Source organism: Amphimedon queenslandica, unplaced genomic scaffold, assembly GCF_000090795.2.
Source record: "Amphimedon queenslandica unplaced genomic scaffold, v1.1 AMPQUscaffold_12910, whole genome shotgun sequence".
NCBI lineage: Eukaryota > Metazoa > Porifera > Demospongiae > Haplosclerida > Niphatidae > Amphimedon > Amphimedon queenslandica.
The window spans coordinates 38,600-53,046 of NW_003546854.1; the positions used below are offsets into that span (position 1 = coordinate 38,600).

The window sequence follows — 14,447 nt, forward strand, 5'->3', positions numbered from 1 at the left end:
AAAGAACCTCCCTTTGCCAATATGTGTATTACATTAAACCCTTTATCGTCCAGTATAGAAATGTTGCAGTTTTTACTGTTGAGGTAACGAATGATGGGAAAGTTTTTAGAGAAAGCTGCAATAAGTAGTGGAGTACGTCCAAAAGAGTCAGTCATATCAAGAGATAATGGTGAATGGTCTATAATGTACTTGACTATACTCAATGATCCTTCTTCACAGGCTACATGAATTGGAGCCATTCCATTGAAATCTTTAATAGTGAGATCCAACTGATGCTCCTCCACTAGATGTTTGAGTATAGGAATAGAGCAACTTTCACATGATAAATGAAGAACTGTTGATCCGTTTGAAGTTTTAGCTGATACGTCACACTGAGGAAAACTAGTGAGGTAGAGAACCATAGCAACATGTCCTTTCTGACATGCTATGTGAAGGAGTGTATATTGAGTACTGTTAATTGGTTTAGTGGCATTAATATCAAAAGAATAATTGCTTAATAAATGCTTTAAACAATATAAACGGTTATATTGTGCAGCAAGAAAAGGTAACACACCTTTCATAAATGTAACTATATTGATATGGTACTCTTGTTTGAGCCATTCTAGTATATGAACATATCCATATGCCACTGCAGCTTGTAGTGATGATATTCCACGAAATATTCTAGGATTAAGGTTGTATTGTTTTAATAATAATTTCAAAATATCAACATTGCCGGAGGAACATGCACGTGTGACACAAGTATAGCCATTTATATCTTCAGTAGTGACATCACATTTCATTACATCAATTAGAAATGACACTAGTTGTGTTACCCCACTAGCACAGGCATAATGAACTGGTGGAGCACCATTATCATTAGTAGAATATAATAGATTATTATATTGTGGATATATATTCATAATATATTTAATAAAGGAAAAATGACCGTTCACTGTAGAATAATGAAACACATTCATGTTGTGTAAACCACCTACTCTATCCAAATTACATCCACAATCTTTTACTAAATACTCTAAGACATCAATAGCACCAACTTGAGCTGCACAATGAACTGCTTTCATACCTTCATTATCTTCAACTTGAGGATCTAGTTTATATTCATTAACTAATAATTTAGCTAATGAACTGCGTACTGCTTGAAGTAATGCAAACGACAATAGAGGCAATTGATAATTATTAGTAAGGTATTGGACTAGCTTAATGTTACCACTCCAAGCACTATGAGTTAATGCATTCCACTTCTTATTATCAATTATGTTAATGTCACTGTCTTGTACTTCAATGAGATATTGACTGAGATCAATATTTCCATGACGACATGAATAATGAAGAGGTGTTCTACCCTCATTACAGGTTATATTAATATCAATGTCAGTAGTATTCATAATATATTCTACCGCATTGATACTACCTGACATACAAGCTAATGCTAATGGTACTACACCTTTGTAGTCTGGTTGACTGGCATTCAAGCTATACTGAGATACAGTATAACTGAGTAGAGTGGGTGAACCTGATAAAGCAGCATAATGTACTGCAGACTGACCCTCATAATCTAATGAACTTGTATTAATACCATACTCCTCTAATACCTTCACTAATAATACACTACCACTAGTTCATGCTAAATGAACCAATGATTGACCAGTAGCAGTAATTGAATTTATATTAAAATTATCAATAACACTTGTCTTGAGGAGTGTAGATAAAAGGCTCACCCGTTTTTGTTGTTTAGCAACATTGACATTTAATGATACACATCTACGAACTAAGCCTTTCCGGCTCTCTACATTAAATGAAGCAATTTGCATTAGTAAAGGTATATCACACGGTAACGTGACCTTATTGTATACTTCTGTTATGCAATATCTATCAACCAATCCACTACATAAGTAATGAAGAGAAGAGCGACCACTATAATCAGCTTCTAGTAACACTTTATATCCAAAAACATCAACCATTTTCATAATGAAACCTGATGAAGCATACTGGCATGCTATATGAAGTGGTGTTGCACCAAAACGATCTCTTTCATTCAATTTAGTCTTGCTATCATTAAGATATTCTAACAGATCTACACTATCACTCATAGCACAATAATGTACTATTCCACATCCATTGAAATCTATGTCATCTTCTGAGAAAATAGCAAACTGCTTAAGCTGATGAACTAATGCTACCTGTCCACTCTTACATGCTAATAATGATAAAGTAGATCCTTCTCTATTGACCTGAGACACATTACACTTCTTCATTAAAAACATAGTCACGAGGTCAATGTGACCACCCAGTGCTGAGTAAAGCAATCCTGTGTTACCAGAGCTATCTGCTATGTCTGGATCAACGTGACATTTATTAACTAGATACTGTGCAATATTGAGATGGCCTTTATATGAGGCCATGTGTAAACTAATAACACCATCATCATCACCTTGTGAAGGATCGCAATCATAAACATCAATGAGGAGACAGAGGACATCAATTTGGCCACCATAAGAAGCAGCTAATGGTGGACTCCATCCATTTTTACCTCTTTCCTGAAGGCCAGTCTTGTCAATTAATTGTGGTACTTTATCTTTTAATCCTTTCCAACATGCTTCAATCAATAAAGTGCTGGTATTTTCATACCAGAGAGGATCATAAATATCTATATATAATATATCATTAATTAGGTTAATAACAATAATTACCAATAGGAGAATCATGGAGCATCTTTAATTTGTTTTCTGGCAACTATTAAGATAGAATATTACATTATTATCATTTTATTAATAACATGCATACCTGCTTCATGTCCTGTACATACTCATGACAAGTTAATTTCGTGATTCCAATCTCAGCCAATAAATGACACTGTTGATTGGTTAATGGAAAGAGAACAGAATGAAGAAAATCAGGAATGGAATATTTTAATTCCATACATCCATTTTGAATCGTACAAAAATGAAAATTATATTGTGGAACTTCAAATGCATTGGCAATCAGCTTGTGAAAGAAATATAAATCATTTAATGTGTAGTCGTCCCTGGCAACCTTAACAATCATTACTTTAGTGCCTGGAACATTAGAAAGACCAAACTCAATTGAGTCTGCAATTTGAACTGCTTGAGTATTGTTATTTTTAAAATAATCTTTTAGTTTCTCATGGTATGTTGACCACCTCCTCTGTAAATCTCTCTCATCAGTGATAAAAGTATTGACTAACTTAACGACAAGTTCAAAATTGAACCAGGAGATGTGTTTCTCCAATAGATTAAATAAATGCTTCATTGTTTTGACTTGGTCAAACTCAATTTTCATTGGCTGAATCACTTGGCTTTTACGAAAACGTGGGCTTAGTAGTAGTGCAATATAATCTTGAACAAAATCGATTACTTCTGAGACATCAATAGAACGAAACGATTTCTTAGTAAAACGCATATTATCAAGGTAAACTTCTTGTAGGTCTCCAATCATTTGTGTCAAGTTTTCAGGTGAATATTCAAATGATTTTTTCCTAACATAAAGGACTGAAGGCTTAGATTGAGGTGAAGTAGGAACTGGTAGCTCAGCAGTTGGGGTAGCTTCTAAAAGAATAAATAAAAATTAATGATTATTATATTACATTTACCTTTAGAAGATGAAGTATGAACTGGTGATGTAGTCGTCTCTCCACCACTAGTAAGATTAATGGCATATTCTTTTGCAATTTCATCAGCTAGAGCTGGATCAGCTCCTCCACTATGACTTTTAATGGAGCTACACAGCATTCTTAATGTAGGGACACCATGACTCTTATAGTCATAGTCCCTTTTTAACCAGCAATCAAATACTTTTCGTAGACAGGTTCTTGGCGGCTTGCCCTCTGCTTCAATCTCATCTATCTTATTAGGGCTCAGTCCTAACAGAATGCCAATAGAATCCCACCGTCCTGAAAGAACACCAGCTCTTTCCCATACCAATTGAAAATCATCAATATCTACCATAATAATAATAATGATATTATCACAATTATTATGATTATCTACTCACTAAGTTCTCTGTCAAATGTTTTCTTCAGCTCATCTGGTTTTGTTGACATTCTCGAGCGAACGAGCGAGCCCAATAGGCAGCCACACCCTTAGCAATTTTGCAATCCACGAGCCCCGCCCTAGTTATAACTGACCCCGCCCCTCAGGTGAGTAGTGATCGTGAGTGGACTCGAGTCTACAAATACAATATGGTTTTTTGTTTCTGTAGCCTTTGTAACAAAGAGGGAGGAGAAAAATAAGGGTGAATCAGGTGATGCCGTGGTTTTTGAAGTACAAAAATTAAAAGAAGCTTACACCAAGCAAGAAGTGTAGTGGCTGAAGAATTCATGCAAATAAAGTATATATCATTTTGTGCATGTACTGAATATGAAATAATTAATGTATATGTACACAGAGCTAAATATAATATTAATAATAAATAATCTTATGTGTAAATCTAAATAGACTTCCAGCCCAATGCACATTCAGGGCGGGATGTAAACTATAATTACCGTATAGTGCAAAATTTTTAGGGCTGTAAATTTTGCAAATTTGCCTAAGAATCTATTTTGCAGATTTAATTTTCGCTAATTTATACTGTCTGCCACCTTGTGCCCTAATAATTTGATTCAATTGCCAAAAGTCAACTGAGTGGAGCTCACCTAATCCCAATGTTCCTCAATTCTCTTAATTGTGTATAATTATTTATCTATCAACTTACCAGTTATTAAACTTATTGCTTTTTTCACACTGTGTCCGAGTTATTACTTATTTATTTTTAAAATTTCATTCTCTGTTGCTTATTGAATGGTATTTCAGAAAAAAAATTGCGGAAGTAATTTTTGCGAATCTTCAAAAAAATTGGGAAATCCGTGAAATTTACACCCCTCAAAAGCTTTGCACTATACGGTAGTATATAAACTATGATTTAGCATTAATTACAGTACAAATGTACATGTAAATTCCTGAATCTCTTCAAACAAAAGTGTCTATTTGGATTAACATTATTTATTAATAATAATTTTAAATTAATAGTTTCATTCATTAATTATTTCTATACATACATGGTTTGAGCTGATTCTGATTAATATTGAATTTTTTTATGAATTTTTGTAGTTGCTCCAAAATTAGGCCAAAGTTCCTATACATGTACGTACAGGGTCTTCAGCCAATTTTTTTCAAAAATAACAAGGGGAGAATTTTTGTTTCAATAATTTTTTTGATACATAATATACATGTTCTTTTGTTGTGTAGAAAGTTTAAGCTCATTCCAATCAAAATTGATTTTTAACAATAAAGTTGCTCATAATTTGGGCCAAGAACTTTGGCTTAATTTCACCGAAATTGAAAAGGGAGAAATGCCTTGTTTTTACATTTTTGGATGTACCTCAAAGTAACTTTTAATTATGGGTACTATTTACTGTTAGTTACCATATTTCCTTAAATAAAAGCCCGGGCATCTATTTCCTAAAATGGTATTTGTACCTCAAAAAAATAAGAAAAACTTTGGCCCAGAATGGGATTCGAACCCGTGACCTCATGCTTTTGACTTCTAGAACTTCTGGCATTATCCACTAGACTACAGAGTTACGCCTGGGCTAGTGTTGCGTATTTATAGTTCAATTCTATTGCTACCCCGTCGTTTATTTGCATGTGGCTTCTGTGTAAGGAAATACGGTACTTTTGCTATCGAAATAAAAATTACAATTATTAGTACATGCGAGAGTCCATTATTATATGGACACTTGGTACCATAATAACCAGGAAGAATGTAAAACATTAAGGGGCTATGCCTCCCAGTCCCAGTCACACCCAAAAATGCACGTACATACAGAAGTACTTCACATCAGTAGGCTTTGCATAATTACTTGTGTTAACAATATTTTTACTAATTGCAATTATCTATATACCCATAGAATCTAAAATTGAAATATTTTGTACCTGTAGTTAAAAGTTACTCTAAGGTAAGTTGGAGCTGATTCTGATTAAAATTTGCATGTTTTACTAATTTTTAAAATTGCTCAAAAATTGGGTACTGCCAAAATTGAAGTAGAGAATTCTCTATTTTTATTATATTTTTGATAAAACATGTACATTGTACTTACACGTATGTTGTGTAGAGCTACTTCTGATTGAAATTATGCATTTTAAAGTTGCTCTAACATCACTGAGGCCAAAGGCGTAAATTTTTTATTCTTCATTTTATTGCATTTTCTATTATACAATGTAATACATTATACATTGTAGAAAGTTTGAGGTGTTACTCTGTGTATTATTAGTTATTTATTTATTTTAGGAGTATTCAAACTTCATAAACTATATCCAATGGATCTATCCACAGGACAGGATAAACTGTTTAACGGTTTATATGAAACACTTGGCTCATTTCTTTAAGACTTGAACCTTATATTTAACAATGTGCTAAAGAAAGAATGTAATCAAACAAGATCTCAGGTACATGAGGGTAGAGAGATGGGGAGATAGAAAGGTTTGCAGATTAATGCATGTACATGTGTACATGTACATACATGTATAGAGGGCAGGAAGCAGTATACATGTACAATGTATAAACCTTAATCAAAAGAACTCTATGGTTATTGCTAGCGTTAGTTATCTGCCTTGCTACAATTAGTGTACACAAGCATTGCATGTAAGCTTAAGGGGTCCAACTGCACTAAATGAGAGATTGAACTATTTGTGACAAAAAGATATTATTTTATGTATAAAATTAGTATAGAATAAATAATAATTAAGATAGTTTTATTTTATGTTATTTTTATTTTTCTATTTTAGCCTCAGGAGCATTGTCTTTTTAAATGTTCATTTTGTGGTTGATCCACCAATGTTGTCTTAAATCGGACACTAAGTAAGTACATTTACATTAATAACTGTGCAATTATAGCAAATATACATGTACTTTTAATAGGTAAGCCTAAAGAAAGCAAACTGTTACATTATTGTTAAGGTCAATGCCTTCATCTATACACGTACAGTACACTTACATGTATTATAAAAAAATTGTCACCCTGCTACATGTGTATATTTTTTATGAAATTTAAATGTCCATTTAAAAGATTTTGCAAAATAAGTTTCTTCAATATTCAGTAATGTAGGACCATGTACATGTGTACACAGTGTTACACTTACATGTAGTTTCTTTGCTCTTTCTTTATCTCTTAATTGATGTACTAAGTCATGTTTGATTGCTTCAATCTTTGTCACAGTCTCACAAACATTACTTAACTTTACCCTCTTCTAACCTTTTTACATCAGTATGTGTTATAAAACTTATAATAATTGTGTATACTGTAACTGAGCAGTTGTAATAGCAATTACAGGAAGTGGTAGAATCAACAGAACTGTACTGGAACTGGGTTTTGGGGAAGCACAGCCTAGTTTTATAACAAGTGTGAACTTAACCAAACTGCACTGTAATCAAACCAAACCAGGCTAAAGTGGTGCAACAGATTTGGTGCTCTGAAATGGTGTAGTTAAGTTTTGAAGTTCAGTTGGTGTAGTTAAGTTGTGCAGTGTGAGCTGCTACCAACATGGTTCCTTACAACGAAACTAATCTAATTAAATGTAGGTACAGTCCTTTACAGCTGGGGGGTAGTGTGAACACACTATAGTATCCCTCATTACCGTAAGAGTAATGGCCCAGTTCAGTAAAAAAGAGCTTTTATTTGTTGAAGATCTTCCTAAGCATGTGGAGATAGAGTGTCCAGCTTGTCTTAAGATTTTGACCAATCATCATATTGTGAGCTGCTGTAGGCATAATTTCTGTGGGGTCTTGTATTGAGATAGTAAAAGCTAGCAGTGGATCCTGTCCTATTTGTAGAGAGAAGAAATATCAATCATTTATCAATAAGAAGTGTTCACGTATTATCAATGGACTGGAGGTCTACTGCAGTAATAAAGAGAAAGGATGCCAATGGAAAGGAGAATTGAAGAATATGTCTACTCATTTTAATGAAGAGAAGAGAGAAGGAAAATGTCAATATGGAGAAGTAAAGTGTTGACATGAGAAATGTCAAGAGAGAAAGCAACGTAAATATCTTAAGTATCATGAAGATAAAGAATGTCCTCATTGTCCATTTTATCGCCAATATTGCTGGAGGATATTAGGTACAATGTACATTCCTCTTTATTACTAAGGATCATTATAAGAAATGTTTGTGGTATCCTGTTGCTTGTCCTAATAAATGTGTGTCTACTCATATCCCAAGAGGTAGTCTCATTGCTCATGGGAATCAAGAGTGTCCATTAGGGCCAGTAGATTGTGTTTTTAGTTGGGCTGGTTGTAATGATAAGCCATTACGCAAAGATGTACATGTACACACTGCTGATACTAAACACATGACACTAATCGCACTAAGTATGTGTACATGTACATGTACAATAATAAATCAATTTTGTACATAATTGATGACACATGTACATTTTATGTACTCTTAATGGCTGAGTCTATGCAAGAAAACTTTTACTGTTGAAGTAACCTTTATTGTTAACCATTATTTTTACTTTTACACTGTTATTGTTAAAGTCAATACCTTTATGTATACATGTACATGTATTACCTATGTAACAAAATTGTTTGTCTGCTATATTTGTCATGAAACATCCATTAGATACTTTTGTCTTGCAAATATTCAGTAAGGCTATACTGTACATGTATACAGTATGGAATCATAATCTTACTACTATCAGAATCTTGTGCTTTTATTTCTTTGTTTAAATCTAGTAAATTGATTGTCATTGGACTAGTGTACAGTTCCCATGAATCACTTGTCAGTAATTATCTCATATACACATGTATATTAACTTAAGTACACGTACATGTAGATACTTTTTAGTTACACAAACATGAATGTATACTATAACTGATTGTAATAACAATGACATTAAGTGGTAGGATCACATGATACTAGTCATTCCTTACATTACGAGTAATGGCTCAGTTTTGTAAAGAAGAGCTTTCATATGTTAAAGAATTACCTGAGCATGTGGAAATAGATTGTCCAGTTTGTCTTAATGTTTTGACAGATCCTTATATTGTGAGCTGCTGTGGGCATAATTTCTGTGGGTCTTGTATTGAGATGGTAAAAGCAGCTGGTAATGGATTCTGTCCTATGTGTAAAGCAATACCTGACAAGAAATTTTCACGTATTATCAATGGATTGGAGGTCTACTGTAATAACAATAAGAAAGGATGTCCATGGAAAGGAGAATTAAAGAATATGTCTACTCATCTTAATAAAGAGAAGAGAGATGGAGAATGTAAATTTGAAAAAGTAAAGTGTCGACATAAGAAATGTCAAGAGAGAAAGCAACGCAGATATCTTGAGGATCATGAAGATAAAGAATGTCTTGAATGTTCATATCAATGTCGATACTGCAGCAGTAAAGGTACGCTCCTTTATATTACGAAAGATCATTATGAGAAATGTACAGAATATCCTGTTACTTGTCCCAATGAATGTGTGTCTACTCATATGCCACGAGGTAGTTACACTGTTCATCTGAATAGAGAGTGTCCATTAGGGCCAGTAGATTGTGTGTTTAGTTGGGCTGGTTGTATGGATAAGCCATTACATAAAGATGTACATGTACACACTGCTAATACTAAACACATGACACTATTAGCTGTAGCTTGTGGACAATTGAAAAAAGAAAATGATCAAATAAAAGCACTGAAAAAAGAAGTAGAGACATTAAAAATAGAAAATGAGAAAATGAAACAAGAAATAGCAGATTTAAAGAGTTGTCTTAGCCATGAGTATCCATTATTACCAGTCGATGTTGGAAGTAAAGCAGTTCATTTTTATCCTGGTGCTTATGGTCAGCACATGTCAGGTAGAGTGATGATTAATGGTGGAGACTACTTTGTATTTTGTATTACTTTCATTTCATGAAGGAAAGTTTGATAAATTCAAACCAAAACTTCCTAAAATATTTATGAAGTATAGAAGTGTAGATACCCCATTAATATAGACAACACTGAAGCTACTTATGAACATATACATCATGATATTCTTAACAGGATCAGGTGGAGGGTGGATACTACTGTACCACAAGGAGTAATTAAAATAAATGTAGGCAGATTGTTATGGTTTGATAGTTTTTCATTTAGTATTTATACTCAGTAGTGGCAGTGTGTATATATTATGCTAATGTAAATGTTATTGTTTTTAAATGACAAAATAGAAATACATTTTGGTACCTGGAGGTTGGTGGGCAAGTTTTTGATTTTTCCTTACCATGTGGCCGTGGCTCAATAATTGAAAATTTGCTATTTTGCCAAATACATTTTATAATACAGTATACTAACCAATAATGAACATGTTGCTCAGACTCACCCCATATCATGTAACACTTGTAATTTCCCTCTCTCTCTCTCTCACTCTTATCTTAATTCTCATTCAGTTGGTTCTGGTCTTCCTTCTGCTAATACACAACAAACAAGAAATCAATTTCACTTTCAAGTAAGACATGCCATACACACCTCATGGTAATGCAAATAACCAGTTGCCAAGTACTGTTTCTAGCTTTAATTATTATTAGTGCAATAAGCTTGATACTAAGTGATTGGTGCCATTTAGTTGGTTTTAATTTGGTAAATTTATTGCCATGTAACATTGGGCAAATCCATAATGGTTTAAAATTTTTTTTTATTTTGGCAAATGGCTATGTATTAATACGCTAATATTCACTGAAAGATCCACCTTCAAGATTACAGTACATGTACATGTATACATGTATGTATAAACAATCCAACTACATGCATGTATGTGTAAGATTTTTCCAGTTTATTATAGCAGCAATAGCTTTTGCATGATGGACACTTTGGTACAGGAAATGGTGCTATACGTACTTAAAATTAAGAAATTTCTTGTATTAAAATTTATGCTAGGCTTTAATGATTGCTCACTGCTCTTTTTAATATGATACATATTATGAATTCCTTCCTCTCTTCTTCTATAGGTAACATGATATGAATGGTGTGGTTGATATTAAAAGTATTTGATAATAAAGCTAGTATAAAGATCCAATAGAGCAATGGATGAATTTTAATTGACAATCACTTTTGCTCAAGATTTTTAGAAACAGTAAGTATCATTATATAGTGTAGATGTGTATGTACATTTTACTTTAGTGTCATGATGAGTCCTAAGGTAACAAATAAGGAACCACTTGATAATGCATGTACATGTACTTGACTTCAGCGTTAGTGGTAGTGCTTTATCAGGTTAATGATATGCACAAGTAGGGCAATCCAAATTCATCTTTAAACTTGATTTGACTCATACGTGGCTACTGGCAAGTTCCTGTTAGTCTTGAGGACCATCCGAAAACTTGGGTAAGCATAGGGTAAGCATCTGGCTGAGATACTACATTAAGGCATCTATAATTCACACAGATTTGAATTGTGTTATCTTTCTGGGCCACTAATGCGATTGAAGCTGCCCACTGACTTGATGAGTGCTCGATGATCTCTTGATTTTCCATCTCCTGGAGCTCTTGAGCCATTGTATCTTTATACGCATTTGGTAACTGATAGGGTGCTAGTTGAATTGGTGTGCCTGTGCCATCTCCAGTTTGAGTAGAATGAGTAGCTGCATGTAAATCATGTTGTTGTGCATCATGTAAGCTACCTACCACCATCTGATCAGAAGGGGTCCCATTCCAGACTGGAGTATAAGTCATCAGTGCTTCCTCATCATTCTCTTCCATACTCAGGTAGTTACTACAGTTTGAATTGGATCTGTGGAATTTCTTTATCATATTGACATGGAAGATCCTTTCATTTCTTCTTGTCTTGCATGTCCACTAGATAGGTCACCCTTCCCTTTCTCTTCACAATCTGATATGGTCCATGCCACTGAGCTAAGAGCTTATCCCATGAGGTGGCAAGTAACTCCAGTATTTCATCCCCAGTCCCAAATCTAGCATCCTTGTCATACCATCTCTTCTGACTATCCTTAGCTTTCTCCATTGAGACCTTCACCGTTTTTGACATCTCCTGTCATCTGATTCTCTCTGGTTGACAACACATAGCTCACCTTCCAATCATTACTTTTCTCCTCAGCTTGCCAAGTTTGCTTAGCACATCCAGAGGTCTTGTACACTTCTCCCAAACAACAGTCCAAAAGGAGAAAACCCATGGATGGTTGAGGTACCCCCCTGTAGGCAAAAAGTAAATAAGGTATATGTATGCTTGTCCCAGTTTTTCCTTACTTGTCAGCTGTCTTACATAACATGGACTCGAGTGTTGGACTGAATCGCTGCACAATTTCATCCACCTGCTGGTGGTATGGACAAGTTCAAATTGCTTTAACATGTAGCAATTGATACAGCTCTGTTAGCAACTAAGAGGTGAATTTGCTCCCTTGGTCTGTAAAAATCTATTGGGGTACACCCATTCTTGAAAATATCTTGATAAGTTCCTCTGCAACATGTTCTGCATCAATGCTTTTCAATGGATTAGCCTCTGGGTACCTCATAGCATAGTCGCAAAGGACAAGGACTTACATGTAGTGGCCCCACAATATTCATTGCCACTCTAGAGAACTGTTCTTCAATAATAGGTAGAGGTGCTTTCTTGACTCCTCATAGTGATAACTTCTGGCAGATTGGAGATGCTTTACAAAACTACTTCACATCCTGAAACAGTGTAGGCCGGTAAAAATATCGAAAAGTGCATTGGTGGGTCTTCTCTTATCCAAGATGTCCTGCTAAAGGAATTTTATGGGCCAACTGTAACACCATCCTCCTGCATTCTTTTGGTACTACCAGCTGCTCCACTTTAGACACTTGTTCTCTTCCTGGGGGTGTCCAGTGTCTCTACTTGTACAAGTCCATCCTTCCTAAAGAATCAAGGCCCAGCTCTACTCACACGTTCATCAGCTGCTGCTCTCACTGCTTTCAATGATGAATCCTTCTCCTGTAGCTGCTGGAACTCCTTTGTAGTGAGATCCAGTGAGTGAATAGGTACTACTTGATTATTAGCAGTCTGATTAACTTGCCTCTGTTGTCTTCTTGCTAGCTTTGTGTTGTGTGTTTAGTGGTATGCATGGTGTGTGCAAGGGGTGTACATGTATGTATATAGGTGTGTAATATGTCCATTAGGTGTTTGCTCCAACAATAAAGGTTTTAGGGTCACTTCTGAAAGTACTTCGTGCTCCCTAGCTAGTCTCTCCCACTTCCACCTGTCTTTGCTTGCCTGCTTGAGTCTCCACCAATATAGCATTATCATTACAGTCGTCCAATCTTATTTCCCATCCTAACAACTCAACAGCACCTTCACATCTGTTCCCAACAACACTGCTACTGGTAGAGTATCAGATACAGCTACCTTGACAGTTATCAACTTCCCTCCTATACTCAGATATGTATGGTGTCCCCATGAGCATAGCGTATAGTCATCTCTTCTCCCTCCTGCATCCATTGCGATGGGACTAATCAACTGCATACCATTGTTCTGGAACAACCAATTTCTAGCAATATTTGAATCATTTTTCCATTGATTGAGCTGATCCTGATAATCCCTTGCTAGACTTTTGACCCATTATATCTGAGCCTGCTCCTGTCTTCTCTGGGCAATGGGATACAAGGTGTCCAGGCTTCCTACAATGAAGCAGATCTCCTTTGAATCTGCTTACTTCTTGCTACACTGAGTACACTCCTTCTCTAAGTGCCCTATCTTAGCACAGTAATTATACCTGTACTTGCTGATCCTCTTTGTTTCACTCCACTTCTCATACTAGCTACCTGAATCTTACTAATTCATGCTGATGGTATTGAAAATAAAACTGCATCAAACATTAGACTGTAAAGAAATAATTAATATCAGTACTCACCTCTTCTCTTTGATGACTGTATTTCTCTTTGTAATTTTCTTCTCTCCCTTTCCTTTTGTCACAAAGCTTTCCTTTCTGCTTCCTCTTCTTTTTCTCTTTTTCCATTAAATTCTTATGATATTCCATTCTAGTTATTATTCTTCCTGAAGCTATATGTGTTGTATTAGGACGTTTGACATCTGGTAACTTTAGAAATGATTGTATTGTTGTTTGTGGTGGTAGGGTATGTATAACATGTATTCAATTCTATGTTTCGATTAATACAGGTTTCAACTTTCAACAAAGAAGACACTCTTTTTCAATCAAAATTTCTATTCATGTGTGTGAAACATGTGCGCATGTTCAATAGAGCCAATTACAATAACAATGAATATTAATGATAATTGACAGTACATTTTCCACACACTCCTCACCTGTTGACTATAATAAAGTATAAATAGTCAACACTCACATAATTATGTACACAAATAATAAAGTAATGTTACACATATACAGTAATCAAGAGTTCTATAATATTAAATCCTTTCAGTTCATCATTCGACTCACAGTTCCTTATAGGCAAGTGATCGAGCCAAGATTTGGTCTCTTGCTTCTAAAG

At 34.8% G+C, this 14,447-nt stretch overlaps 3 protein-coding genes across 6 annotated transcripts in view; 1 reads left to right on the forward strand and 2 right to left on the reverse strand.

The window, feature by feature from the left end:
• LOC105314454 (putative ankyrin repeat protein RF_0381) overlaps nt 1-1,388 on the reverse strand; it is a 2,321-nt gene extending 933 nt beyond the window's left edge. The window contains exon 1 of the mRNA XM_011408625.1: nt 8-1,388. Within this exon, the coding sequence (XP_011406927.1) occupies nt 8-1,388 (1,381 nt within the window). The remainder of the gene's footprint in view (nt 1-7) is intronic.
• Nucleotides 70-4,149, reverse strand: LOC109586277 (uncharacterized). Its single transcript, XM_020002450.1, has 5 exons — nt 4,015-4,149; nt 3,614-3,961; nt 2,788-3,569; nt 2,694-2,736; nt 70-2,650 (listed from the first exon to the last, which is right to left on the reverse strand). The coding sequence occupies exons 1-5, from the start codon at nt 4,061-4,063 to the stop codon at nt 1,623-1,625; spliced, it is 2,250 nt and encodes a 749-aa protein (XP_019858009.1). The 5' UTR covers nt 4,064-4,149; the 3' UTR covers nt 70-1,622.
• LOC105314455 (TNF receptor-associated factor 4-like) lies at nt 4,139-11,664 on the forward strand. Of its 4 annotated transcripts, XR_002186913.1 has the most exons (6): nt 4,139-4,159; nt 4,222-4,350; nt 6,289-6,446; nt 6,786-6,858; nt 10,416-10,474; nt 10,974-11,664. XR_002186913.1 is itself a non-coding variant. In XM_020002451.1 (3 exons), exons 1-3 carry the CDS (start codon nt 8,942-8,944, stop codon nt 10,980-10,982), a joined length of 525 nt encoding a protein of 174 aa, XP_019858010.1. In that variant the 5' UTR covers nt 8,909-8,941; the 3' UTR covers nt 10,983-11,664. The 4 variants fall into 4 exon arrangements, 1 of the variants encoding a protein (XP_019858010.1); XR_002186912.1 differs by lacking the exon at nt 4,139-4,159 and having other exon boundaries at nt 4,174-4,350; XR_002186914.1 differs by lacking the exons at nt 4,139-4,159; nt 10,416-10,474; nt 10,974-11,664 and adding an exon at nt 6,919-7,080 and having other exon boundaries at nt 4,174-4,350.
• The last annotated feature ends 2,783 nt before the right edge of the window (nt 11,665-14,447 follow it).

Coding starts and splice junctions, on each gene's coding strand:
- LOC109586277 (XM_020002450.1), bottom strand. CDS start 4,063: ATGTCAACAAAACCAGATGAGCTGAAGAAAACATTTGACAGAGAACTT. Junction 3,962..4,014: donor AACATTTGACAGAGAACTTA/GTGAGTAGATAA, acceptor TTATTATGGTAG/ATATTGATGATTTTCAATTG. Junction 3,570..3,613: donor TCATACTTCATCTTCTAAAG/GTAAATGTAATA, acceptor TTATTCTTTTAG/AAGCTACCCCAACTGCTGAG.
- LOC105314455 (XM_020002451.1), top strand. CDS start 8,942: ATGGCTCAGTTTTGTAAAGAAGAGCTTTCATATGTTAAAGAATTACCT. Junction 9,399..10,415: donor TCGATACTGCAGCAGTAAAG/GTACGCTCCTTT, acceptor ATTCTCATTCAG/TTGGTTCTGGTCTTCCTTCT.